The 26753-nt window shown below is 46.5% G+C and overlaps 1 protein-coding gene across 6 annotated transcripts in view; it reads left to right on the top strand.

The window, feature by feature from the left end:
• Window positions 1-26753, top strand: part of LOC135905667 (RNA-binding protein 25-like) — a 45506-nt gene that overhangs the window by 2416 nt on the left and 16337 nt on the right. For 5 of the 6 annotated variants that reach the window (XM_065436623.2, XM_070521913.1, XM_065436624.1 and 2 more), the window contains exons 3-10: window positions 5682-5719; window positions 6344-6511; window positions 8800-8892; window positions 8995-9052; window positions 9151-9242; window positions 9410-9734; window positions 14729-14802; window positions 16525-16620. In XM_065436623.2, coding sequence (XP_065292695.1) covers window positions 5682-5719; window positions 6344-6511; window positions 8800-8892; window positions 8995-9052; window positions 9151-9242; window positions 9410-9734; window positions 14729-14802; window positions 16525-16620 — 944 coding nt within the window. The remainder of the gene's footprint in view (window positions 1-5681; window positions 5720-6343; window positions 6512-8799; window positions 8893-8994; window positions 9053-9150; window positions 9243-9409; window positions 9735-14728; window positions 14803-16524; window positions 16621-26753) is intronic. The other variant, XM_065436627.2, reaches the window with a different exon arrangement.

The raw sequence follows: 26753 nt of genomic DNA on the forward strand, positions 1-26753 counted from the left end.
TCACGCTTTGTGTGTTACCCATATTACAAGTTTTTTTATCACCAGGGTTTTCCAGTTGCAAACTTGTAAGTAAGCCTACTTAAGTTGCAGGTGAGAAAAGCTAAAGCTTAAAGAAAGGTAATCGAGGTGTGGCTTAACAATGGCTGGTTCAGCCATGTATCATGCATGTCAGTCAGTAGATCGGACAAACATTAAGTGACATCTTGCCGACTCGGAACGGGAGGTACATTTTACTGTTGCATTGAATACCGAGTGGCATAATTTCCCAAGGACATTCTCTTCCATAGTGAAACATGACTTCTTGAATGCTGTTTTTGCAAGTGATCTCATGGACATTTGCTACCTGTTAATCTGGCTCCTTCATATTTTCTTTTTTTTTTTTCAAATGTTCATGCACAATATATACTACTCATGCAATTTTGTATTGCTATTACTATGCCTGATACTAATTCAAAGCCAGCCTTTTACTACCATTAACTTTTGCACTCGAGGTTTAGAAAATTTATTGAGTCAAGTGTTACCGATTAACCAGTATTTACACACATGCCAAACATGAGAGCAATTGGTGTTACAAGGTAAAAGCAGCTGTAATAACCAATCACAAACACCGCTTGCCCAAGACTAATTGCATTGTGTTCCTGATTCTTGAATAGCAGTGAGGTTTTGTTACCAACATGGGTTGTTTAGTGGACCAGCAGGTTGCAAATGAAGCCTCATTTTCAGGTTAAAGCTTTTTTCAAGTGCAACTATAAAGGCTGGAGGGTTAGAAGATTAAACTAAAACAGGACAAAACCCTCACATTTTGATGGCATTTAAAGAACACTTTGCAATGAGTGTTGAACAATTAGCCTTAGGCACTATATTGTTGAAACCCGGTCTTTCAAGGTAGCGACATTGCATTTAGGGTAGTGCGAAAAAAGATGTTTGTAGTTTGCTGTTACAAGGGATCTTGAGGTCTTTTATTTTTTGGAGTGATCACTTTTGGCGGTGTTGTCACTTTCGCTGGCGACGGCTAGCTCCATACATCCTAGTAGTTTAGGGCATTCGCTAGCACTGACGTTTTTATTGCCACATCTTCCGAAACTTGCTTACTCTGTCTGAGCGGTCTAAATGGTGCAGGGTTGCACACCTGTTCAGATTTCAACCTGCACAGCTGTTGTTTCTTTCTTTCTTTCTTTTTGTGAATGTAGCTTGTCACCGCATCAACCTTTTTTATTTTTTTTTACAATTTTTTTTTTACAAATTGAATGATCGTTGCAGTTACGAATGAGCGAGTGTGACCCTGATTACACAGAAACGCTAACCAAAGTCACTGTTTCATCGTCAGTCGTGTGCTAAAAGACAGCATCCCCAGAAGTGGTCATTCCATAGTGCCTCCTGTGTGGCGCTGTGCGCCATTTCATACGTAGCAGGCACTACAGCAGCTGCTAGAGTGACTTCTCCTTCTGCCCGAGTTTCCGACCGACGAACAGATCATCAATTACGAAAGTGAGAAATTAGAATGCCTTACATAATTCAGCGTAACAGTAAGCTTACACATTGTCATCTAATCCTGTGGAAAAATCGTTGCACTAAAGGCACTGCTGATCTTGGTCTGGTCTAATCAACCATGTAATGAGCAGATTGCGCTGTTTGCAGCAAGCACTATCTTCATTTATGTCAGAGTTAGAGCGTCACATGCATGGAGAAAAAAAGGTGTACAGTGACCCCCACCATTGAAGGGAACGTTCCGGTGTGTTGCTCTCGCTTTTCTAGCACTGTAGCTACAAGTGTTTGATGGAGTTAACATCAGTGCCCTGGACAGGTGTGTAGAAAGGTGTCAGTGTCACCAACCATGAGTCATCTACTGCAGAGCTTGGCGACAGTTGCCAGAGGGAATAGTTTGTGCATTCTTTAAACTACCACGTTCCCTCTACCAGTGCGCTACTTTGTGCATTCTTTAAACTACCACGTTCCCTCTACCAGTGCGCTACACTCTACAAGCCGTACGCAGTTTCACAACATGTTTAATACATTCATTCTAGTAAAATATTGACGACTACATGCATTCTAGTAACATGCAAAAACACTTATAGCTGTAGGTGATGATCGAAATGTAAGACCTGCATAATATAACGTTTCCGATTCTTTTTCCTTTCCGTGATACATCAGCGGTCCGAGCGCAGCTGCACCCACGTTATCAGCAGGATTGGCCATTCGTGAGTGGCGGACGATAACCAAATAGAACTGAACGAAAGGAATCCTTACATTACACCCGTCCAATGCACGGCAAATTGCGCAGAGGGACAAAGCTTCCAAGACTGGCGCACTGCTTGCATAGCTTCCACCGTGCTGCCTGCTAACTATGAAGTGAAGCCTAGCGCTGTTGCAACACAGAGCTGCGTGTTGTTTTGCTGTCCCTGATGCCATTGTGTGTGCCTTTGCACTGCTGCTAAGGCAGACGACGTTATGAATAATAACTTGGGTTAGTAGCCACCAGTAACATATGCATGCTGTTTCTTCTCGTATCACTTTGCTGTATATTGCAGTTTGCGGAGTCTCCTTTCGTTTTTGGCAGTGTTGCTTTTGTGTGGAATCAATCAGCTTTTATTTAATCTTCGTAGCCTGTTCACCTGAGAGCTGCATTTTATTTGTTTATGTATGAAGACTTGTTTGTCAGTTGATTATGTATGTTTGGTTTGAGGGCCATGTTGTCATTGCAATTGTTGCTTGCTTGGTCATTAGATTAGTATTGTTGTTTTGAGTTCATGAGTTGTTCCTCTTGTCAGACTTGTTCCTTCGGCCTAGGTATATACAGTTAATTGTAATGCCAAGTGTGAATTCTTTTTTAAAATGAGATAAATGTTTGGTTAAGGCTATCGCCGAGATGACCCGGTTGCTCTCGTCGTCTGCTGCCGAGCAGGGTTTCACATCCGGCTTTTGTGCCCTTATTCCGATGGGAACAGTTGCAAGAATGATCATGTAGTATTTACATTTAGCTGCGTGTAAAGCTTCCCAGGTAAAAAATGATTCCAGAACCACCCACTACAATGTTATATAGCCTGTGTTGTGCTTCGACATGTTAAATGCCATAATTTATGTTGAAATACTTAGAACGAAGCAGCACTAAAGTCTGTTAAAGTCATTTTAAAGGAAGTTTGAGTGAAAGCTGGCGTCGTTATGTTTAAAACCACATGTTATGGCATTTTGCCACAAATAATCTTTTTTGTATTACTCTTGTTGGTGGGAAATTAGGAACAATGTGCAGGGCATACTTACTGGTCTAAAAAATGATTTTCTTTTTCTAGTACTTTTGCACTAATGTGTCAGGGCTCTCCTTAGCTTTCTTTCCTACAATAGAATATAGACTACTTAATTTCTGGCAAGTATGTAGCTTTCATGTGTTACCCAGAATTAGCCAAAATTTGTTCCCGTAAATATCTGTGTTAGTGTTACTACAGTCGCCGACCGTTTATTCGGACCTCACGGGGACTGCGGAAATGTCCGAATAAACAGGTGTCCGAAAAAGCAGATTATGAAAAAAAAAATGAAATCCTTTATTTCCACGCACTTATTCGGGCTCGGCAGTAGGCTTGAAGAAATCGCGAATGCGCCGTTGCACGCTGTTCCGTTTACGCGCAATCAGATAAGCCTGAATCTCGGAGAGGGTCGTACGGTCACTATAGGCAACTGAAAGCACAGTCACTGCTTGTACACGCTCCGCATGCGACGGCAGCGTAGCACATGGTGCGTCAACTTCCGACTCGGTCATCGTCCGGCGGTGCAGCAGAAACCTGACGAATGATCTCGCCGTCGTCGAGTTCTGCGCATGCCAGTACAGCAGTGTCAGCACCTGTGAAACTGTCAATGAGACGGTGTCCGGAATCGCAATGCAACCACTGCGCAAGTCTCGGCAGAACATTTTCCGCGTCGGTAGGGAGCACATCGGAAGGCGACAAATCTTAGGCCTCCCGGCACCCGCTTGCCGGCATTCCGCAGCGCAGTTTGTGTGGGCACTGTCGGCGCCATCAGACACTTGACGAGATGTTTCCGTATGCCGCGTTGGATCACCGAAACCTCGACACAGCACACAAAGCAAACACCACCGTGCCGACACCAGTCACACAAGCGAAAAAACGCGGCATGCTTGCAGCGTCGTGCGCGAAGAAACAAATCAGCTGCTGGATCGTCGTGACATGGCTTACTAAGCTGAAACCAGAACTGCTGCAGAGCCACTCTATCAAACCAGGCAGAAACGATGATGATGAGCGGGGATTTCCAGTAGCGCCACTTCGTGGGGCAGCAAGGAAGCTCCGTTCAAAACAAAAATGGAGTGCAGCAAGTCGAACCATGCACCGGTCAGAGTCGGTGCATGGTGCTCTCGACCGAGTTGGCTCAAGGAGTGTCCGAAAAATCAGACGAGAGGTTGCAAGGTGTCCGAACTTTCGGCACTTGTTATACATTATGGTCTATGGGGAGAACGGCGGTGCCGCGAGGCTGACCGAATAATTGGGCATGTCCGAATTTTCGGAGTCCGGAAAATCGGTCGGCGACTGTATGTGCATGAGGTCTCCCCCTTTTTCTAGATTTTCACTGTCTGCAGGTATTCTGGAAATGCTGTATTTACAAGGAAAAAGTTGTTTACAGTAGTTAGCTTACACTAACCAAGCACTTACAGCTACCAGCATTGAGGAACACATCCTGAGACCGTCTAGAATCACCATCCCGAACTTTGCACTTTTATTGGATTTATTTCTTTAAGATCTTTATCTCAGTACTTGGCAAAGCTTATGATGGATTCACTATTGCCCGACTTGGCTTATGTCGAGTCTATAAGGTTACTCTGCTCTTGACTGCCTGTGTTGTGGCTTTATTTTGATAATTTTCTGTGCATGTTTTGTTCTGTTAAAGGCATGGCTCTTGGTTATGAAAATTTAGTTAGTGAAACATTGCTGCCCATTATTGCATGCAATTTCTTTTTGAACTGTATAGATTTGCTCCATGCTTCCAACATACTTTGACTCTCCAGGCTGGTGTGAACGGTGCTTAAGTCATGCACTTGCCATTTCTAGATAAAGGAATCTGAGTCTCTTTCGATGTGATGGGGAGACGTAAGTGGAAAGCAGTCCGTTTTGTTATGTCTGTTTGCCTTACATGGTTACCCTGTCCCTATAAAGCTCGATGACACCTTGCTTGCGAAGCTTCACATTTTTATTCTTTTTGTACTAAATGGCACATTGAGCATCAGTTGTGTTTGCAATAACGTTGCGGTTTGCCATTTGTTGTGGAATGTACCTGTGTGTAGCTTCGGATAAGTTTGTTTCTTGTAGCAGAAGTAAGCCATATAGCAGAAGTAAGCCATGTACCAGAAGTAACTCTTGTAGAAGTACAGCAGAAGTGACTGGAAACGACTGCCTAAGCTAGTGAAACTAAATGAGCATGATAGATGACATGCACTTTGGCTATGGCAAGTCTCTGCTTAGCAGAAGGTTTTTGTAACTTAATGGTTTAAAGTGTTAAGTATAACTGCCCTTTTCAAGCATGCTTTTTTTTTTATGATCACCCTCATCCATAAAACAGTTTGCCACACACTTGCTCTGCATGCCCTCTGCTTTGGCTCTTTTAGCTGCAGTCACTTTGTGAAGGTTTCTCACTGTTCATTGCTCTTTTAATTACAATTTTCTTCTTTCTTTTTCTTCCAGTCCCTGGAGGCATGATACCAATGGCCATGATGCCACCAGTGAGTGCTTGTATCTTCCTCACAACGTTGTTTTTAAAACTTTTATTTCTGCAAAAAAAAAAAAAAATTGTAGCACGTTATTAGCACTTTAGACAGATTTGGTCTTTTCATAGATCAACTAGTATAGTAGTGCGCTTTGTAAGGTTAACCACTTTTTGAATCTCAGATTTTTCACTCTTCGCCCGCATTGACTTTGCTTAGGTTGATTTCCTGGGCGGATACAATGTACTGTGCATGCACGAAACAGTTCTTTGCAGTTAAGTTGAGCCCATTGCTGAATAAATTGAATACCTTAAGCGACAACGCTTGAGGTTGGATGGTACACCATTCAACACCTGTTCTCTGTGTACAAATTGTGCAAACAGTAGTAAGTGGCAGGTCTTTCTGCCGCACCAACTTTCTTTTATCCACGTTAGATGACATTGGTAATCTCTTGTTGTTTTTTGTATGTTCAGCATGTGATGCTTTACTTGCCTGCTCGACATTGTGCAATTCTGTCACGATCACGCTGTGTCTGCAGATGGCTGTTGCGAACATCATGCTAGCAATGCGGCCGGCGAACAAAACTACCTCACACACGCAGGCAGTGGATTCACCGATGTTGTGTTGGGCGTCATTTTTCAGATGATGGCTCACGTGGCCGTGACAGTGCCTCCGTCGATTCCAATCCTGGCGCAGCCGCCGCAGCAGCCTTCGCCGCAACCGCGCTCGCAAGGCAAGCGTGGCCACGGTTCAGGCTCTGGCTCGGCAGTTATCGAGAAGAAACCGCTCGTGCGCCGGAACCAACAGTCGGTGTGTACCCATCGTCCGGCTTTATGTTATACTAAACGCTGCAGTTACAAATTGTAATGGGACTGTTGACGATGACACGCAAGTGTTGGCGAGGGCATTATAGTGACGCATTGACAGGTCGTGTCGTCGTGCAGTCCCGTATCGCATCGCCATTACAGTGAAACCCACTTATAACGCTACCAGTTTTAACAATATATCAGTTGTAACAATGAGAAGCTGCTGCACCATTAACTTTTGTATGTTTTCCATGGCGAGATAACCAGCTTACTACAATGCCCCGATGCTGCATTATCAGTTATAACGAAGTCTGGCTGCTGGATGTCCAAGCCAAATGGTAGTGAAATGCGAAGTCCTTGAAAAGAAAAAAAAGAAAACGAGAAATCAAGCTGCTGTACGATGGCCGCTGCTGCGACAGCCGCCGTGAACTCCTTTTTCAGCATTCTCCCCGTACCTCTCCTGTCGCCTTTCCACCCCTCCGAACACAAATGGGCTGCGCCCATAGCTCTACGCCGCGCCACCCTACGAAACACGAATGGACCTCACCATCTGTGCTGTTCCCAGACTGCTTGCATGTTCGCTGGCTCCTCATTCAGCAGTTCTGCAAATAGCTTTTTCACTCGCGGTCCTCTTTGTTGGTTGTGTCGAAATCATTCCTGGCCATGTGGTTTCTCAGCCTCGTTGGACTCCTCGCCGAAACGAGATGACTGATCCACCCACCGACCATTGGCAATGCACAACGTTCCTGGTGAAAAGAAAGTGCACGGCTATAAATTTAGGAGCCAAGTGCTTCAAACTGATGTGGCGATCGTCGCAGCGAACGTGCTTGCATAGGATAGCGATGGCGACGACAGCAGCGATGACGCGGTAGGGCAGGCTGCCTCAACATTGTCTTCACAGGAGGCCTGGCAGATGATTGTCCCTCTAGGGCTTTATTTTCGCGAGGAATCTTCCGCTGCACTACATGGAGCACCTGGATGCCTCGGAAAAGGATGTCGGCAATCTTTGCGTAGAGCATGCAAGGCTGACGGACATGGGGTTTTCTCGTGGAAGCCAGTGAGAAGCATGTGGCGAGATGCTTGCAGTGATCGTGCCTCAGCGTTTCTTCTAGATTTCTCAAGCTGACAGGCTGCCGTGGCAGCCTTCTTGCACTTTTTAAAAGACCCCTTTTGGGCCAGCAAAGCAATGCCTCGGTGGTGCTCACGTATCGCTTGTCACCCGTGACCCCTCTTTGCAGTTGTTATTGCAGTGGCATTCTTGTAATGCCGACAGCAGCGGCTTGTTACACATGAGCCCAGGAAGCAGTTAAAAGAGTAAAGACAATCAGCAGCTGGATGGAGGAAAGTGATGGGGGAGAGGCACTGGCCTCCCTGCCATTACAGTTTTCTCGCATCAGCTCTGTCATCCCCCTATTTTGATTTTTCATGCAACCCGATTATAACAATTGTCAGCTATAACAATGGAATTTTCGTGGCACTCTAATATTGTTATGAGTGGGCTCGACTGTAAAAGCAACAGTGAAGCAAAGCATTTCTTTGTGTCGTTGCACCATCGACTGACTTACTAGATGATTCTGCCATCGCGTGGGCGTCATTTTACTCCGGAGACCACAGACTATGCGCTAGTGTTCGTTTCCACATCTCCACACAGCTGCAAGTTCGTGTAGCCTCAGCTCTGTTCCGAACCCGCCGCGGTTGCTCAGTGGCTATGGTGTTAGGCTGCTGAGCACGAGGTCGCGGGATCGAATCACGGCTACGGCGGCCGCATTTCGATGGGGGCGAAATGCGAAAACACCCGTGTACTTAGATTTAGGTGCACGTTAAAGAACCCCAGGTGGTCGAAATTTCCGGAGTCCTCCACTACGGCGTGCCTCATAATCAGAAAGTGGTTTTGGCACGTAAAATCCGATAATTTTTTTTAATCAGCTCTGTTCCGAGACTAGGAGCACCTGATTTCACCATTATTGAGAACAGCGCATTCACAGTAGAAATGCAAATTGTGCAATATATTTTCATGTGTTCTAGTTTTTTTTTTTCTTTGGTTTTGCTATGAAAAATGTCCATTTTTGATTGCTTTTGGAGATGCATGCACTCGTACTTCAATTGCAAAATTGCACACGAAGGTGCTATATGTGTGCACAATCTTGAAACTAGGCCTTCTTGCGCGGACCAAAATATTGTTGCAGTAAGTGTTAAAAGCCAGTCATTGAATTAGTCTGTCGTTGTTGGTTCTTGTTTTGTGAGCAAACATGTGGAAAAGCTCCTTCTCTTATCTCACGTGTTCCTATACAGCACGAAAACACATCCAAAGGGCCCCCTGTCACAGTCTTTGTGGGCAACATCACGGAAAGAGCGTCTGACAACCTCATCAGGCTCATTCTTCAGGTTGGTGGACTTGGTTCACTGAAGCTTTGTGAATTTCTTTTCCCGCCGTGGGCATTTTCTGAATTTTTGTCGCAACTTCTTTGTTGTCTCGCATTTGCGCAGCGGTGTGGCACCGTGGTCAGCTGGAAGAGAGTCCAAGGCGCCAATGGCTGGCTCCAAGGTACGTACAGGACTGGCGACACTAGTCCGCCCACTGGCAATTGGGCAGCATGCAAGACTGTGTTGTGTGGCTTGACTCTCCGTGTTGGACTCTCGCAGGCTTCGGCTTCTGCGAGTACGGAGATCCAGAGTCTGCCATGAGGGCCATACGCATCCTGCACGACTGGGAGATTGGAGACAAAAAGCTTGTGGTAAGCCTCTGGACCCTGTGCGTTTTTCTTAGTTGCTTCTTTTTTCATGTGCAGGTGTTGTGCTGTAATAGGCCACACGCATGTGCGGGGTGTTGTGCCGTAAAAGGCCACACCATGTGTGTGCTTCTTGATGCTGAGCACCTCATTGTTCTCGCTTCTTCTGCCAGGTGAAAGTGGATGCCAAGACCAAGGAGAAGCTAGACGAATACAAGGCGAGCAAGCGGACCACCACTGGGCAGCAACAGTCTCAGCAGCAACAGCAGCCCGGCAGCACAACAGAGGGCACTCCAGCTGCAGACGGCGCCAATTCCGAAGCCAAGCCGCAGCCGACGGATGATATAGACGAGGCCACCTGGCGCCAGGACAGGGACACGCGGGAGTCCATCTTGCATCTGCTGCGGTCGCACGCCAGCGAGCTCACTCGGGGCACCGATCGCGAGCGAGAACGAGAGAGAGAAAGAGACGGCGACAGGGGTGGTGGCGGCAACAACGGTGAGTGGCATTCTTTTGTTTCAGTAGTGCAGGGAGAGTTTTGCGTTAGTCTCTGTGTTAGCTGTAGCTCCTGGACACTTGTGTTTTCCACTGGATGATCTGTAGCAGGGTTTTCTTGCTCTGTGGTGACGAATCGGTTTTCTACTGGTCGATCTGGAGCGGGTTACCACTTCCCACTGGTTGTTTCAGATCAACTCATTCTGGGCCGAGTGGTTCTCGCTTGCTCTGCCGCCAAAGCGCGGATTCGAGCGGTAGCAGAACGAGAAGTGTGCTTCACTTCCATCTTCATGTAAAACGGTACCCAATATTGCGCCTGCTGTAGGTCAGCGACTGGCCGTCATGAAAAGCGTACAGAGTGGAACGGAAGTCCAGCATAATTTTCGGAATTGGCATGTGTGACGTGTACTCATCAACTTGTATGATCTGTCATGGAGTATTTTTTGCCCTGCGCTGGCAGATTCAGATGGATTAGCTTGGAATGCTTGCTCTAGGATTTCGGTAGCCATTCCAGGTCAACCAGCGGAAAGCACCATTACTGTTCGATGTTTAAACTGCATGTGAACGTGCCAACAGCGGCTGCGTGGCTCCACTGTAGTAGCTTTGGTCATGCTTATTTATCAAAGCTGATGTGCAGTCTTTGTCAAAGGTATACGGGCCATATTGCCTGCAAGTGCCAGGTTGACTACAGGCAATTTTAATGTGGCCCAAGGGCTCGTGGCCGACGCCTAGGCGGTGATATTCACCCAATCCCTGAAGTAACTCGCCAGACCTTCCAATAAAGTCATTCTTCTTCCTTTGTTGTGCCATGAGTTCCAATACCCTGAGTAGTGAAAAATACTCTCCCTGTAGTGCCATGGTAACCACAACACAAAGTCGAACAGCTTTGAATGTGTAGAGTGGCCTGTATTCTTTCAACAGAGGCTGCACAGGCTGCACTGATATAAAAGGGAATACCGGATTTGCATTCCACCATTCTTACTTTTTTGTCACTTGTGCCAGCAACAACAGTCTGTACAGTTGAACCTGAATATTTCGAACCCGTTTACACCGAATTAATCTATATATCAAACAATTTCTGGACACGGTATAGTTGCAGTGAGTATAGACCGTTTTTTTGTAGGTGCCGCCATACTGGCTTGGGTGAAAGCGGTCTTTTGCATGGCAGGTATGCGCTCGGTGGTAGGTTCTGGCGTTTGTTTTCGTGGTCGTGCGGCCTGTTTAGTATGACGTGCGTCTTCTACGTGGTAAACGGTTCTGTGAGACGTGCTGAAGTGGTTTAATGCGTCATGGCCGGAATTTCTGCTTGCGTTGAGGTGGACGGAACACGCAGCGCAATGTGTGAGCGCATATTTGAGCCTACGATCAGCCTCGGAGATCAATTGTGTATTTCTGAATGTTCCAATCACTAATGTGACCTTATTGCAGTATTATCTACTATTTCTAAGCTGCGGTTTAGAAGCCATGAAACATACTCGACGATCGTAACAGCGTGGGTGCCGTTCTGCTACGATAGGAGCTGTGATGTTATACTTTGACAAGCGTTCAAACTGTTCGCTGCAGGTTACATTGCGTGACTACTTGGTTGGATGGATGAGGTTTACACCCATGAATAAAATAGTTTTGGGTAGTAATAGCAGCATACCTTACAGTCTGAATTAAGCTTGTTCAGCAAAGCGACCGTTTACGAACTGCGCGAGCGTCCTAAGCAGTAGTAGGTGCTGGATTACAGATATCTTTGTTCTATATAGCGCATGGTCCAAACATACGGCATCAACGGTTACATATTTATAAACGTTGTGCGGCGTTAGTCCGTTTTCTCTTGCTTTTTAGAGAAAGAGGATGATAACCAATTTTTTTCGGTTGTGTTCGTTCAGTTCTCTACGACGCACTCACACGTATTACGAAAATTTTGCGCTCAAAAATAGCCATCGCATTCCTTTTATGCGAACCTTCTTATATATGGCTGTATACAGGCCAAAAAGGCAATGCCCTATCACACAGCTTATATACCGTATTTACACGATTGTAAGTCGACTCGAATGTAAGTCGACCCCCCCCATATCGCGTGACCGGAAAAAAAAAAAGAGAGAGAGCATACCCGAGGGCGCACTCGATAACGAAAATTTATTAGTAGCTGACATGGTCACTGGACTACTCGTCTTCACTAGTGCTGCCATCGTCATCGTTGCTGCGGTCCCACAGCGCGTCGTGGTCCAGCGAAATTTCAAATTTGGCAAACATTTTGCAGAACAGCAGCCCACGCCAAATGCACCCAACCACACGCAGCCGTCAGGGAGGCTTTATTGACAGGTGCGGTTGGCGTAATTTCGCAGTCTTCTGCCGCCACCCACTCCTACTCACGGCGGAGCAGAACCTTAAAATTAAGGCGAAGGTCCGGGCTTGTTTCATGACCACGTCACACTTCACTGGCAGGGACCGATCACGCATTTCAGCGACGTACGCCACAAGTTTAGCCTACAGCTCCGGAAAGCGTCCAGACTTCGGCACGTGCGAAATTTCTCAGTTGCCGTCACAGGTGAAAATTTCGCTTCGCTGCAGTCGCCACTCTCGCACCACCCGTTTAGAAACATCGAAATTGCGGCCCGCTGCGCAGCGACTTGTTTGTTCGGCGTATAGGATGGCAGCCCTCTTGAACGCTGCTGTGAACGAGTCCCGAACGATTCGTGGGCCTGGAGCACTTATGACTACTGGGGAAGCATAGAAGTAGGACGTAGCCGGCAGTCAAGTGGAACGCGTCTAGCCTTTAAACAGAGAAAGAGAAACCCGCAAGCGCCGCCGTTCTGAGGGTGCCGCCGCAAATGGGAACAGCGGCGCTTCCATCAACTACCGACACCCCCTCCCCCATGATTGTTGCATGCACGGTAAAACTCTCAAAAATGTTGAAAAAAACCCTCCGAAAAGCGAACAAACACGCGGGATAGCGAAAAGATACGGGTAGGGCCATAGAGCAAACATAAAATTGTAACTACATTGTAGCTCCCGTTGGTTTCGCTTTTATTGGCGGGGCCATGTTTTGGTTTCGATTGTAAGTCGACCCCCCAACTTCAGACTTTCAAATTTAAAAAAAGGGGTCGACTTACAATCGTGTAAATACGGTATGTATCGTGCTGGCTCACCAACCGCAGTGATCGCTGTGTTGAGCAGCACCATGGGCCCCATGCAGCAAGGCTAGCGTAAACATATGGTAATTTCAAGCATACTAGACTTGAAAAGCGTGAGAATGATGCCGGTGTATCACAAATATTTGATAGAGCCTACCGCTTAGATGTTTCGTGGCTGCCTTAAGTTGGCCGTGCACGAGCATGCGCTCTTATGTTTTATGTTTTACTCCCTATGCCAATCGATCAGACAGTGAGCTGATTTACCATTTAATGCTGGTAATACAGAGACGCTGGTTTTGATTGTTGAATTAAAATCTATATAAGCAAAAAGTAAGCAACACATGCACGCACCGCGACTGATAATGCGCGGGACATTTTGCGCCCTCAAGACATATTTCTGCCTACAGTAGTTACCGATGCACTGAAAGGCTTCCCTGGCGACCTTATATGAACGGACATTGCGTAAATTTCACAAAGTAAGATCTAAAACATCTCGAAATCGTTCCGCAGCACGCGACAGCAATACTTTCAAGCAGCGCCGTGCCGGATCGCCCAAGCCAGAGAGGAGGAAAGGCCCTCCGCGCGCCCTATCCTCCTCGCCCGATGAAACGGTCTATATATAGCAAAAATTACGCTTATATCCGCTTACATCGAACAAAACTATCGACTCCCGATATATAGAACGTCAAGCGGCGGAAAAGTGCCCCCAGAAGTTGGCTTTTCCTCGCGGTGGCGGGGAAGCCCGGAGGCGCGGCTCCATCCGACCGCTCACCCTACCGTGACTGCACTGCGTTGAGCGAGCCATCGACACCCCCCTGCAAAAAATGATCCTGGCCCACCTGCAACGCTTGCTCAGACAGCCAATCAGAGGCTCTTGTGCCCTCGTTGTGCAAGACGGAGAAAGTGCGAGTTGTCTCGCTGCTTTTCTGGTTCATTGCGTGTGCGCCTTGTGGGCCTTCTTCCGCAGTGCTGCCGTGATGGAGCGGCAGAATTCGCCTTGCGTTGGGAAGCTCGAAATCGTAAATTGGTTCGAACGCGGTGATAAGTCGGATGTCCCCGCAGCGTACACGATTCCGAGGAGCACTCTCAACACGATCTTGAAGAATAAGAGGGAGATCAGGGCTAAAGCGGCCAAACTTGCGACCCGGTGCCCGTGGCGCCTGACGCGTACGCACGGCCGTGTGCAAGTGGTCCAGACGAAATTGCTACAGCTGTGCCGGCTTCCACGTGCTCGATGATGACCATAAATTCTGATGAATGCGACGAAGCCGTTGCCAGTACTGCCGAAGTTTGGAGCGAGCTGTTGGAATTCCCGGAAGATGTTGACGAATCAACGGTAGACGAGTTTGTGAGCACAAATGATGGTGTCGTGACCATTGGAGAGCCCGAAAAGGAAGACTACATTGCCGACATCGTACCGAGCACTAGCGAAAGTGGGCACAATGAGGAAAGCTACGACGGTCCTTTGTCCACATCCTCCGAAGTGATTGGTGCGCTCGTACTAGTCCGGTGTTCCTGCGCGAATGCGGAAGGTTGCTGCCTCAGCTGCTCCGACTCCTTGGACAATGTGGAGAAGTGCGTACGTCACAGGCAGCGAAATTGCCCAAGCAGAAGAAAGTGCAGAACTATTTCATGCGAAACTAAGCTAGTTTCATCAATAAAGTGATTTTATAAATGATATGCGCTTTTATGACATCCAATTATTTAGCAGGCTTATATCGAATTATGCTCTATATCGAATTGATAGACTTTTTTTTTTTGCGAGTTCGATATAGCCGGGTTCGACTGTAGATTCGGCACGAGAACAAAGTTGTGAGCCTAAATGTTTAGTCACAGGAGCAGTTGTTTATTCTTTGGCGATGTTTCTTCCAGCAGCCACAAGATCTCCACGTAACACTCGACGAACCAGCCCTGAGCCCGAAAGGGAGTACAGGTCCAGCAAAAACGTGAGTGTCTTTTGCCTTCCTCTGTTGTTTTGGTGTCGGGGGAGCAAGAAATGCCGCATGAATTGGAACATAGGTTGGCCCCTTTATTTGCGATAGATAAAATTTTAATGAAAAACACTGCAATGCAGTTCAGAGCGAAATCGGCCGCCTTTGCAATGAATCTAATGTGCCGTTGCCAAGAGAACTTGCACGCGATGTATGAAACATAGTTATAAAGACCACTGCTGCAGTGCAGCTCACTTACAATGATATATCAGCTTTAACGATGAGTTGACTTCAGAGTATCAACTTATGCGTTAGGGCCATGAGAAAAAAACATAACAATGTGTTATTTATCGCGCATAGGGCAAAACGATCGAAATTCTGCCTTTTGGGCGGCATTTTCCATGCAGAATAATAGAGAAATTTGCTTTGCTAAGTTCCCCTTAACCGAGACGGGGCAAAAAGTTTGTCTATGCAAGTCCGTATTTGCTGCCATTATCGCGCAGCGCGTCCTGCCAGCGTGCCGATTGCGAAAGCCATGAAAAGCAGGGCAAGTTGGCACAGCGTGCCGCAAGATGGCACTAGCTGCTTCGCGTCCACGTCGCCGGCGAGAGTCCATAGAAAGAAAGAAAGAATAGAGAAGCGAATTGTGCCTGCCCTCCCTTTCTACAATCTTTCTCTCTCCCTCAGCGAGCGTGATAATCTGTTGCAGAAGCAGCGAAAGGTGCCCCAACAAAGAGCAAAGCTGTGTCGCGTAAGACAAAGCTACAAATTTTGAAAGGCTCAAAGTACCAGCTCCCGCAGTCGATGATATCGAATTCTGAAAACTGTGAGCACTGCGTTCATGAACGCTAGAACCCGTGACCGTGCCAATGAATAGAGATGGTGGGATTTGTGTGCCCTGCCGAAACCTCCATATGTGAAACCAACGCGGTGGCAGCCGCCGACGTTACCAAACTATGGGCATATGTCACTACTGGCGATAAAATGGGTGGTGCTTCGATGGAGGAGTTCCTGAGTGCAGATAGCGCTGCCTTGTTCTGAGAAGAGATATCTGATGGGGCAATCGTCGTGCGAGCTGACAGACGGTGGCGTTGTGCGATGGAGACGAAGAGATTGACAGCGGCCCATCTTGTGCTGTCGTCGATAGTTCTCTCATTGGTTTCATGTACGCTAAATTATAGCCACCAGCGTTCGTGCAGCCGCTGTTCGCGATGCATAACGTGGTTGTGAATCTGAAACTTCTGCGAAAGCAAGTGCAGATATTTTTTTACTATTTCAGCACGCCTAATGCTTGACATACTGTTTAGAGATATAAATAAACATGTCATTTTTCGCCGCCTTCTTTCTACAGTGTCAATTTTTTATCGTAGGTGGCAAATTCGGTTTCGGAGCTACGAAAGTATGTTTGGCAGTCTTCTCCTTTTTTCTTTTTTACGGCAGTCCAGATATAGCAATGATCAGTTACAATGATCGGATTTTTCGTTCTTGATAATGTTGTAAGTAGACTGCACTGTATAGGCTTCATTCTGCAGTGTAGGTAGGCTTATGATGATGACGATGATGGTTTTAGTTGCTGCTCCTAAATATTTCCTCCTACCCAAGATGCAGTACCATTTCAACCAGCAAAGCTTATTGTAATGTAACTTTTCTGCGTTGATGCAAATCGTGGCACATTTGGTGGCAGCAAAAATGTTGTGTGCCTGCTGCTCAAGTTCTCCACTTTGTTTGCTTCTTCAGCACCGTCTGATGCAAGAACTGGATGAGATGGACATTGAGGAAGACAAGCGGAACTTAATCACGAGGGAAATCGACAAATTCCGGGACACGTATAAGGTAAGGGACAATATGCGCATCTCCTTTACTCTGTGTACCTTCCGTCTCATGATGTAGTCATCCTCCTTCCTTATGTACAACCTCGTGTACATCAGGCCTCCCTCATACTTTTTTTTTTCCCCTCCACCGTGTATTTTTCTACTTTCACACTTATCTCACTGAAATCATCTCCCGGTCTCTCTAACTTGGATATGTGCCCTTTACAAACTTGCATCAGAAGCCTGTGATCTCTCTTTAATCCTCATCTCTGTGCCATCCAGATAGCTTACACTCCCATCGTGTGTCACATTAGTGGACGTCACAGTGCGTAACGTGTAGTGCATTTGCTTCAAAAGTGGGAATATCAGTTTACTCTCTCGCCTCGAAACACATCAACTTCTCGAAAGCTCCCCACTTTGTTTTTTGTTTTTCTATCAGAGTTGAATGTAGTTACCACACGCACTAGCAGCTTTTTCTCGCAGAAGCATGATGCAGGGCAGAAGTAGAAAAGGCATTTGTTTGTGCGTGGCAGTCTTCTTCCTCTTTATTCATTTTATTTATTCATTTTTTTTAATCCTGTGCATGTAGGTGAAGTATATTTCATCGCTGACGCAAGCGTACCCAATCTGAAGAAAGCGAACATGCTCTAGCTTGTTTTTCTTCCGAGCGCGGCATAAAATTTACCGTTCTGTAGATAAAAGCTTTTATGTGCGGGGTCTACCATTTATATGTAGGTTCTAACTAACCGGGGCATAGCTAGCTTAGTGGTCTTGGAAGAGGGGTTATTGAGCGAGAGGGGTGTTTGAGAGGGGTTGGTGAAGGGCAGGGCTATCATTTGAAGTGGTGTAGCGAGGTATGAGGGGGGGAGAGAAAGAGAGAATGTGTGTTCGTTCGCGTCTTGGCCTAAGTGGCGCCTTGTTGCGATTCCCCCAATCACCAGGCCAACTGCCACAACAGCGTGCTACTTCTCGTTTGACTGTGTCAGGCCTAGAATTGTAGCTAGGATGATGACCCCTGGTGAGTATTGCTACCCCGTCTTTGCATATACTATATATATATATATATATACGTACACCGCCGCGCCCCCGCGGGCGTGCGGCGCTGTCTTCCTATTTCTCTCTGTCTGTCTGTCTTGCCTCTCGCACACCCGTTGTGGGTGTGGTGGTCTGTCCGCTCTCGTGTCGAGAGTGAGACCGTGCAACTTCGCGCCGGTCGTCGTCGTCGGGCAGCAGCAATCGTTCCTTCTTCGACGGCCGGATTGTGAGTGCTGCCTGTTTCTCCGTGGCGACACTGTTGTCGTTTCTTGCGCTGTGCGAAGCGAGCTCTGCCCTCCCTGACTCCATTTTAGGCTGCTGGCGACGACAAGAAGCAACGAAAAGGCGAGCGACCTTTTCCCTCCCCCTTCTGTCCCTTGACACGCGTCATCTTGCCTTTCTTCTACATTTTGTTGTTGCAAAACTGAGTGGCATGAATGGCTTTATTTTCTTTCTTTATTATTTTTTTATGCCACCTTTGGGTTTTAGGAGGGAGGGGGGAGGGTTAAGAAGCGCTGGTTTTAGTTCTTTAGACATGCGTTTCTCTTTTCCGTGCACCCTTTTCCAAACTGTAACGATGCCCGCATGTCGGAACATCTGCAGCCCTCGGACCTCGGTCTGACCGTGAACTCATGGGGTAAGTTCGTACACCTGCTGTGTGTGTGTGTGTGTGTGCGGTTGTGCTGTGCGGGTGGGAGCGGTGTTATTGTGTGTCTTGCTGTGACTGTTATCGCGGAGTGGGTTTTGCGCTTGCTGTGCTGTCCTTCCTGTTTCACTAATGCTTGCTGCTTCTAAGGGGGTGCGAGCGGGTTCGTATTGGGCTGTTATTGTTGCCTGCTGGCAAGCATCTTACTGAAATAGAGATTCTGCAGTGTGTGCGTTATGTACACAGGGCATCGTACGCAGCCATTGGTCCTGTATGCTGTAATGAGGTTTCGGGTGGGAGTGCTTGGAACTGCTTTAGGATGATTCCGTGTGGGCGTATGCTGGCCTTGGCAGTGCTGCTAGAAGCTGCACGAGCCATTGTGCGAGTACTTCTAAAGCAGTTTCTGGTGATCCCATTCAATCAGTGGAAATTTTCAGCTAATCTGTACTTTGCTAGCTTTATCTATTCCTACCGTGTGGAGGCATTTGCAAACATATTCAGTAAGAGAGCTTGACAGCCAGCTGTATTTGCACTGGATGATGGACTAGCATCTTGCCTTAATTCACCCGCACATCACAAGCTCTGGTTTTCTGCAGTCGCAGCAAAAATCATTGACATGCGACATGCTAGGCTTAGGAAGGTAGCTTGTGGGAAGTGACTGTTTTCACACTCGAGTGACCTGTGCAGCGAGAGAATTCTGCATTACACTTGGCGGGAGCACGAAATGACTTGCAGGCGTTTTATTCCATTTCCTCCTCACACCTTGGATAGCAAATTTAATGGCGAAGTGATGCTGTTACTTCCCTGGCCTTGCCTCTTACACGTGGCGCCCCTCCTCGACAGGGAGCTTTGTTCAGCGCCTGCGGCGCAAGGTGGCAGCCAGGCAGGCTGGCTCAGCAGCCCCCATCGAAGGGTTGAGCGTGAAAATAGCGTCGTACCAGAGTGCCTCAGGCTCGCACGTGACCCACTTTCCAGTCATTTCTTCGCTTGCCCTTGGTGACTACTCGGACAGCTCACACAACTCACACTCTCTGGCATCATCTGACATGGAGGTGAAAGTTTTGTTGTTGTCGGTGGTACTTCCCTCGATTGGTGGGATCACTCCCTGCAATGGGCGTCTTGCTCTGTGCACCTTTCCATCTATCCTTGGCTACCTTTCTGTGGTGAAGGCTGTGTGCGTGGGATTGAAAACCTTGGGGCAGAATGCTCAGGTTGCTTTTTAGCCACTTCTGTCGTCTTTCTCAGGTGGAGGCTGTTTACGGGTTTCTCAGCTTTCCAAGGAAAGCTTGCTCCGCTTCTGGTAGAGCACAATTTTACGTGGCGTTTTTTATCTGCGACTGTTGCTTTGACACGGCACTCATGCACTTTGCACCGAGGAAGTCCACCCAGGAATGCTATGAGCAAGGGGTTTTCACTAGCAAGTTTGACAACTGTAAAATTCTTGTTTTTTTTTTTGTGTGTTACCCTGTTGTCCTGAGCAATGCATGTAGCATCGTATCATGGTTTTTGTGCAAGACCATTTCCTCAGAACAAGCTTAGTTTTCCCATTTAATAGCATTCTCTCTTTAGGTCTTTAATATGCAGTCATAGGCTTAGACTAGCTTCGCTGTAATAGCATCGTGTCTGGTAGCGGACCACTTCAGTATTTTATTTGTGGCCTTTGATGTTATGAAGCATCAGGATAGGAAGTTTATCGCATAGAAAGATTATCTCACTTTTTATTCTGTAGCAGGCATAGCTGTTGTGTTGTAGTCTGTTGCAAATACAGGCGATAATCGCAACATGTCGCTGCCAATTTAATGCGACAACTGAATGGAGAGCAATCACCTGTCACCTTTTCCCACAATGCACATGTGGGAAAAAAGCTGCACCTGAATGGATGTTCTTGTTGCACCTGTACGGCAGGCACTGCAATGTGGACGCAAGACATAATTTTAATCGCCCATTATTCAATTGTTTTAAGCACTTGGTATTCCACCGTACATATAGTTCAGGTGCAGAATTACTTCCGACATCTCTTGCTTTCATTAGCTAGGGCACCTGGTCATCTGTGTGCATTGCATGCACCTTTGCACTTGTATTTTCGTTGATGTACCGGGCACAGGGGTGATTTGTGCAACTGGCTCACATTCCTGCTAAATGGGTGCATGTGCATGCAAAAGCTATCATTGCATTTTTTGTTATTCAAAAAATGTTCATGCCTCTAGGGGAGCTGGAAGATGAACAGGGCAGCATCATCTGTATTGAGCCTTGTTAAAGAAGTGAAACATGTCACGTCGATTCAAGCGTTCATGAATTGCACTGGCTGTGCAATTGTGTGCTGTGCAAGAAGCATAGGCTGGTGCCAGCCTTTGCCGGCATTGCAGTGTAAAGTCCTGTATCAGTCTGACTGGTACCAGCATATGCTGGTACTGCTATGGGAAGTCATGCATCAGTCAGTGCAGTGTTCGTGGCCCATGCTGGTGCTGGTAGGCAGGGACCAGCCCTTGCTGGTGCTGCTGTGTAGGATCTTTTATCAGTCTCCCACAGGTACCAACCAATGTTAGTACCGTTAGGGAGGGTCTCGTAGTCTCTGGCTGGTACTGGCCCATGCTGGTACTGGTATGTAGGTACCGCATATATTGAAGTGCTCAAAGTACAATCTAAGCTGGTGCCAGGATGTGCTGGTACTAGTACACATGGGCTTGTACCAGACCCAGACTTGCCAGGCCTGCGAAAGAGCAGTTTTTTGAGCATCTATTAATAGTGGTCTTGTTTTGCCAGTGCATTTCACTGTTTGTGTGCTAGAAATCTTGGTGCTGTTCTGGCTATGCTTCGACACTTCCTTAAAATGTCTGGAAAGCATGTCCTGATCCTTGTGTTTTTAATGTGACCAGCTGATTATTAACACTGGTACTAACACTGAGGGCCTTATGAGGAATTTACTGCAGCAGGCTTGGCTGGCTCAAGCAAAGTTTTTCGTGCTGCATTAGCAGAATTTTTGGTGAATTGAACAGGGTGCATATGCTTTTGGAACTCAAGTCTTACCTGTCACCTTAAAGCAACACGTGACTGCTGCCAAAGCAGGCAGTGTTAGCCAAATTTCATGCCCTTTTATGAGCAGCAGGTTGGGAATTTGTAAATATTCTCGGCACACTGTGAAGGTAGGGCATGTTGTCGTGTAGTTGTCATAAGTGGGAGTGGGGCCATGAGTAATAAATTCTGCATTGTCGGAGCTGGCTAAACACATGCATCATTAACAGCTTTGCTGCGCAGCTCATCATTTTCGACCTGTGAAGTTTATGACTAGGAGACTAAATTCAGCGTTGCATTGAAGCACCTAAACAGGAGTGTCAAGATGCATACTTTAACTTTGCTGATTTAGGCTGCAAAGAAATAGGCTTTGCATGTAGCCACATTTCCGTAACTTTTGTGGCCTGTAGTACTATGGCATTAGTTGATGTGTAAGGAATACGCAAATTTTCATTTTTAAAATATTTTTTCCCCCCTGCTAGCGTAAGCCATTAGTGATTAATGTTAAGCAACCTGGGTTTAATTCAAGTTTGTTCCTTTCTTTTTCTTTCCCTTACTTTTAGTGGAAAATCTCTCCGATAGTGTAGTGAGTGCCTTTCATTTTTCATTTCAAGAGAGACTTATTTAATACTGCACCAAGCCAAGGGTCATTGCACGACAATTCTTTTCAACTTCCTCTTCCTTAGGCCTAGCATTCAGCAGACTGCCTACTATTGCTACACACATATTGGGCTAGATGCATCTATGTGCAGATGGACACATCGTGAGCATTAATGAAAATTCACGTAATTTAACTGCATTTGCATGCCCTGCACCTACGTTTTACGAGCGAGAGATGTCACTTAAACATGGTCTTTTTGGGACTGCTTGTAGCCCTGCTTGTTCTCAGTAGTAGTTCTGAATTGAATGCATAAAATAGATAATTAAGGGAAAATGAGGCATCCACCCATTTGTAGCAATTACGACAAAGGAAACCCATACAGGTTGCTCGAAAGAAAAGCCTTGCAGTTGAAGAAAAATTCCTCCTGGTCTGGGACTCGAACCCGGGACCACCGCCTTTCCGGGGCAGCCGCTCTACCATCTGAGCTGACCAGGCAGCTAGCAGATGCCAGGGCAAAGTCGAATTTCTCAACTCGAACCAAAGGCTGGAGTTCGACGTAATGGTTCTGCAGCAACTGCGAGCCTTTGCTTTCAAGGAACCCGTGCGGGTTTCCTTTGTAGCAAATGCTACGCAAGGGTGGATGTCTCATTTTCCCTTTACTTCCCTCCACATTGCGGGTTTCTGTAGAACCATTATGGCATATGATAGATTTTGATTTTGTATTAACTAGCCGCATTATTTTATGTGCTACTGAATTTGACACTGCAGTTACGTTTTGCTGACACAATATTTTAGAAGTTTAGGGTGGTTTTCCAGAGTTCACCGTATCAAGCAATATTGATACGCGTAAAAAACTTCCCATGGCAGCAATTAAAGCACGGCTTGCCTTCCCTCTTCTTTTTTTTTCTTTGTCAGCCATTCTTCTGTCATTCATGTGAAGAGCCATTCTGTCAGCCATTGGCTCTTTGAAGTGGCATCTACTACATAAAAACAAATCATTTAAAATAAAAAGAACTGCTAAACATCTCCTAATGGCGTAGTAAGGCTTGGCACTGTGTGCTTGCTCACACATCAATTTCAATATATTATTTTGGCCTACTGCATAATTACTCACTTAATAGCTATGGCCGATCACATGCATGTCCCTGAAGAGGATCTAAACAAAGCGCTAATGTGTGTGGTGCAGCCTGGCACATGCAGTGGTTGTTTGTTAGGCCAAATGGTGCCGAAACGATCGCGGCAAAAATGAACTGCGAAGTGTCTCTGCCGAAACTTGTAATTTTGTTAGGTCGCACACCCGAGCAACACAAAACCTGTAGGGCTTAGTAGGAAGTGCAGCATCTCTGTACGCAGAATCGTTACGTTTTTGCTATGGCAGTGATTTGTTAGGCCTAATGGCGTCGAAATCGATAAGATCGAAACTGGTAAAAGTCACTCCCAGTACTGTCCTTTTGTTGGATCACTTACACAGGTTGCATAAAGGACTTGGCACCAAGTCCAAAAGATGGCATGTGTATGCAGAATTATAGCATTCTTGTCGCCATTATTTCATTCATTAGGCCTAATGGCGTTGGTGCGGTTGAATAGACCGTTAAATCATTGCGAATACCAACCTTTTCTTGAGTCATCTGCCGCAGTCTTTACAAATTCTGCAGGATCAACTCCAAAATGTAGCATGGGCACATAAAAGCTGAGCATTTTCTCTGTAGAAGTGATGCAGTATGTTAGCGCTAATAGTGACCGAACATATTTGGTAAGAAACTGCATGAAACCATTGCCAATACGGTCATTTTGTGGCATCATCTACTTATGCTACCCACAGACAGCAGTGCGAAGTCCAGATAATTGCATGCGTACACGAGTCTTGACGGCTGCTCGCTGCATTTTGTGGATGCAATTTTTCTTTTACCCACTATTTCATAACGCATGCAGTCTTGCATTTCCTGTGCACATGTGACGTACTTGTGCTTTTTTTGTTTAATTTAGCATTGCAAGCTTGAGAGCTTACACACTACTACAGCCAGTCCCCCCACTCGGTCATGATTGGAATCGCCGTTCACATGGCTCTGTGCCAGAAATGGTGTCACCTGTAGATGCCAGTGCAGCCAGTACTAATCGCGCAAAATCTCACAAAAGCGATTGAGTGAGGGTACTACCCACAGTTTCTCATCAACTTTAACAAAATGATTTGCCTCTACCATTTGTGTGCTAGTCTATAAATTTTGTGGCGAAGATTGTTTTGTAGCCAACAATATGAAATGGAGCAGCGGGCATAAGTATTTGCCCACTCTGCTGAAAATGGGAAAGCCGCTGTCGCCTGTGTGTTCTTTCGTCGGCAGAAAGATTTCCATGAGACGAGCATGCAGCTATCTGGCATCTGTTGAGCGTGCGCAGTTGTAGCATTGATGTGAGAACTGTCTACTTTTCTAATGAGGATCCTTTCACTGGCCACTGTGTGGGATGTGGAGATGATTTCGGAATATATTGCAATGTCAACCATGGTTTCTGCATTTGGTAGATGAGCCAGGCTGGCATGTATGCTGTATGTTTTTTTGAAGCTTATTAGATCATCGTATGCCGTCTCATTCAAGACGAGTAAGCTGGCAGAAAAGTTTAATTGTGGCCTGAGAGGTGTCGTACAAGGTAACGCAGGTGTGGTTCTGCCAGGCACGAGCTGAAGACTCGTGCTTTAGCAAGAAGCAGAAGTGCTTGCGCCATTTGTCTTTCTTTTTTTTTTCTCTCTCTCATCTGCGTGACATCTGCTCTGTAGAAAAGGTTGTGTTCCACTCCACTCTAGAGCTTGCAAAAACCTTGGGCATGGCACTGCTGTAGCAGTTTCAGAAGACCGTAGTGCAAACAAAGCTACATGAAAAGTGCACGTGGATGCACGGACACATGTTTGTGTACCCCATTTCATGCCCTCCATCTTGTTTCGGCCACACTTGAAATTCCAAAAGGGCACACCAACAAGACCGCGCCACAACCCTAGCAGCTACAGTAGCCTTGAATACTTTGTTTAGCGCAAAACAACGGACACAAGAAAGACGACCAGGACAAGGCGCTACTCTCAACTGACATCATTTTCAAAGTATTCATGGATTCGCACCAACTAGCCCGCCAACGCATTGTGCTACAGTAGCCTTGTTTCGTAGCCTAAGGGGGGAGCTTGGACCACAGCTGGCCTGTATGGTCTTGAGGGCGCTGTAATCTCTGCGCTTTTAGTATTGTGTGTCTGCGTGTGTGCTTGTCTGCGTGCATGAAGCCGACATCTTCCCGGACGGTGCTACCAGCAGTGGCAGGTCGGTGCCCGTTTCCATTCTTGCATGCCCCTCGTCTCCCCCTTCCCCGCTTTTTTTCTGTCCTCCTCGGACCTCGCGGAGGCACGCCCTTTGGTTGTCCTCAAACGTTGCTCCTAGCCCCCGGCGGCGACTCGGAGCAGGTGAGCCGTCTCGTTTTTCTCCTTGTTCGCTCTCTCTGCTCGGCCACGCGGCGTGCGTCAAATCCAGTGCAGACATATAGGGGCCCGCGTCGGTTGCTGCAATGGGTAAGTCACTCACTCCCCACGTAAGAGGAAGATGCAAGCAACTCTCGCAAAACGTTGTGCGCCAACACAGCACCAAGTGGCTACAGTTCTTCTTCTTCCGTGTTTTTGTTCATTGGTGAGTGAGAAGAACGCTTGTTTGCCTCGCTGCTCCTACCACCTGCTGCCAGCGCCTCCGTCTGTGGTTTCGGAACATCTGCGCCAATTTAAAAAAATTTGTGTGTGCACAGTCGGGCCTACTTATATCGAACTTGGGGTAGTTCTGATTATCTCTTGTAGATCAAACAATGGGCACGCGCTCCTAAACATTGCGGTCGAGCGCCTTTAAAGGAGTACTGAAGCACTGTTTTAGGGTAGAAACTCGCCCACACATTTCTGACGCATAAGACGACCACACTTACATAGTATCAAGGATGGGAAACATTTGGAGTACATTTTAAGCTAAAACTAAACTCTGCCAAGCCTTGTGTCAATGACACGACGTTGTGACAGACTGAAATTGACTGACGCTTAGCAATAAAGCGTGGTATGGCGCTGTTTCTAAAAAAAAAAAATTTCCCGCTACTTTCATATGTGGCTGCCATAGCGATTGCAGGAACTAAGCGAGCCAGCATGTGGTGATACCACAAAGGTATCTTCCGAGTACTGAAACAAGAACAGGTTCCTAAAAGTATTATAGTGAGTTAAGTACTGTTTTTTTTTATGTTTAGGGGTTTTAGACTTTAATGAGAAAAACAAGTAAAAACATTCATATCAGTACTCCTCTAATGCCCTCGTGCCTTATTTGTTTAGTGGTCACTGGTGATCACCGGTTGTTTTTTCAGGCAGGTCCAATATATGTGTACGTAGGTGGTTAGTATTCAAACAATGATTAGCTTTGGGACCTTGTTACTGACACTTACTGTAGTTTTCGTTTAAAGACTCTTGTCCTGTGGTGCTTCTTTTTTTCAGCCCATAAGCACTGGAAAGAGCACTGGTGCGTACATGTAGTTTGCTTAATGTGTTATAGATTCACGCACTTAGCACTTCACAGATTCAGAGTTCTTGATTCAGCATGGTTATCGGAGGAAATTTATCTGAAATATGTCTTTATTAGCTCTTGCATAACATAGCTGTTGTGTATTGTGTCAGGGATTTATTGGGAGGTTCTGCAATCCCTTCCGAGTTCGATATATCTAGGCTCAGCTGTATTCTATGCACTGAGGGAGATGGGCCTTGTGGAGGGCTTCCAAGATATAAAATCATGATATCAAGATAGATATATCATGATATCAAAATCAAGATATAGATGTTTCACATGCTCATTTGGGCTTCGTGGCT

This window comes from Dermacentor albipictus, chromosome 7, assembly GCF_038994185.2.
Source record: "Dermacentor albipictus isolate Rhodes 1998 colony chromosome 7, USDA_Dalb.pri_finalv2, whole genome shotgun sequence".
In the NCBI taxonomy this organism is placed as follows: Eukaryota; Metazoa; Arthropoda; class Arachnida; order Ixodida; family Ixodidae; genus Dermacentor; species Dermacentor albipictus.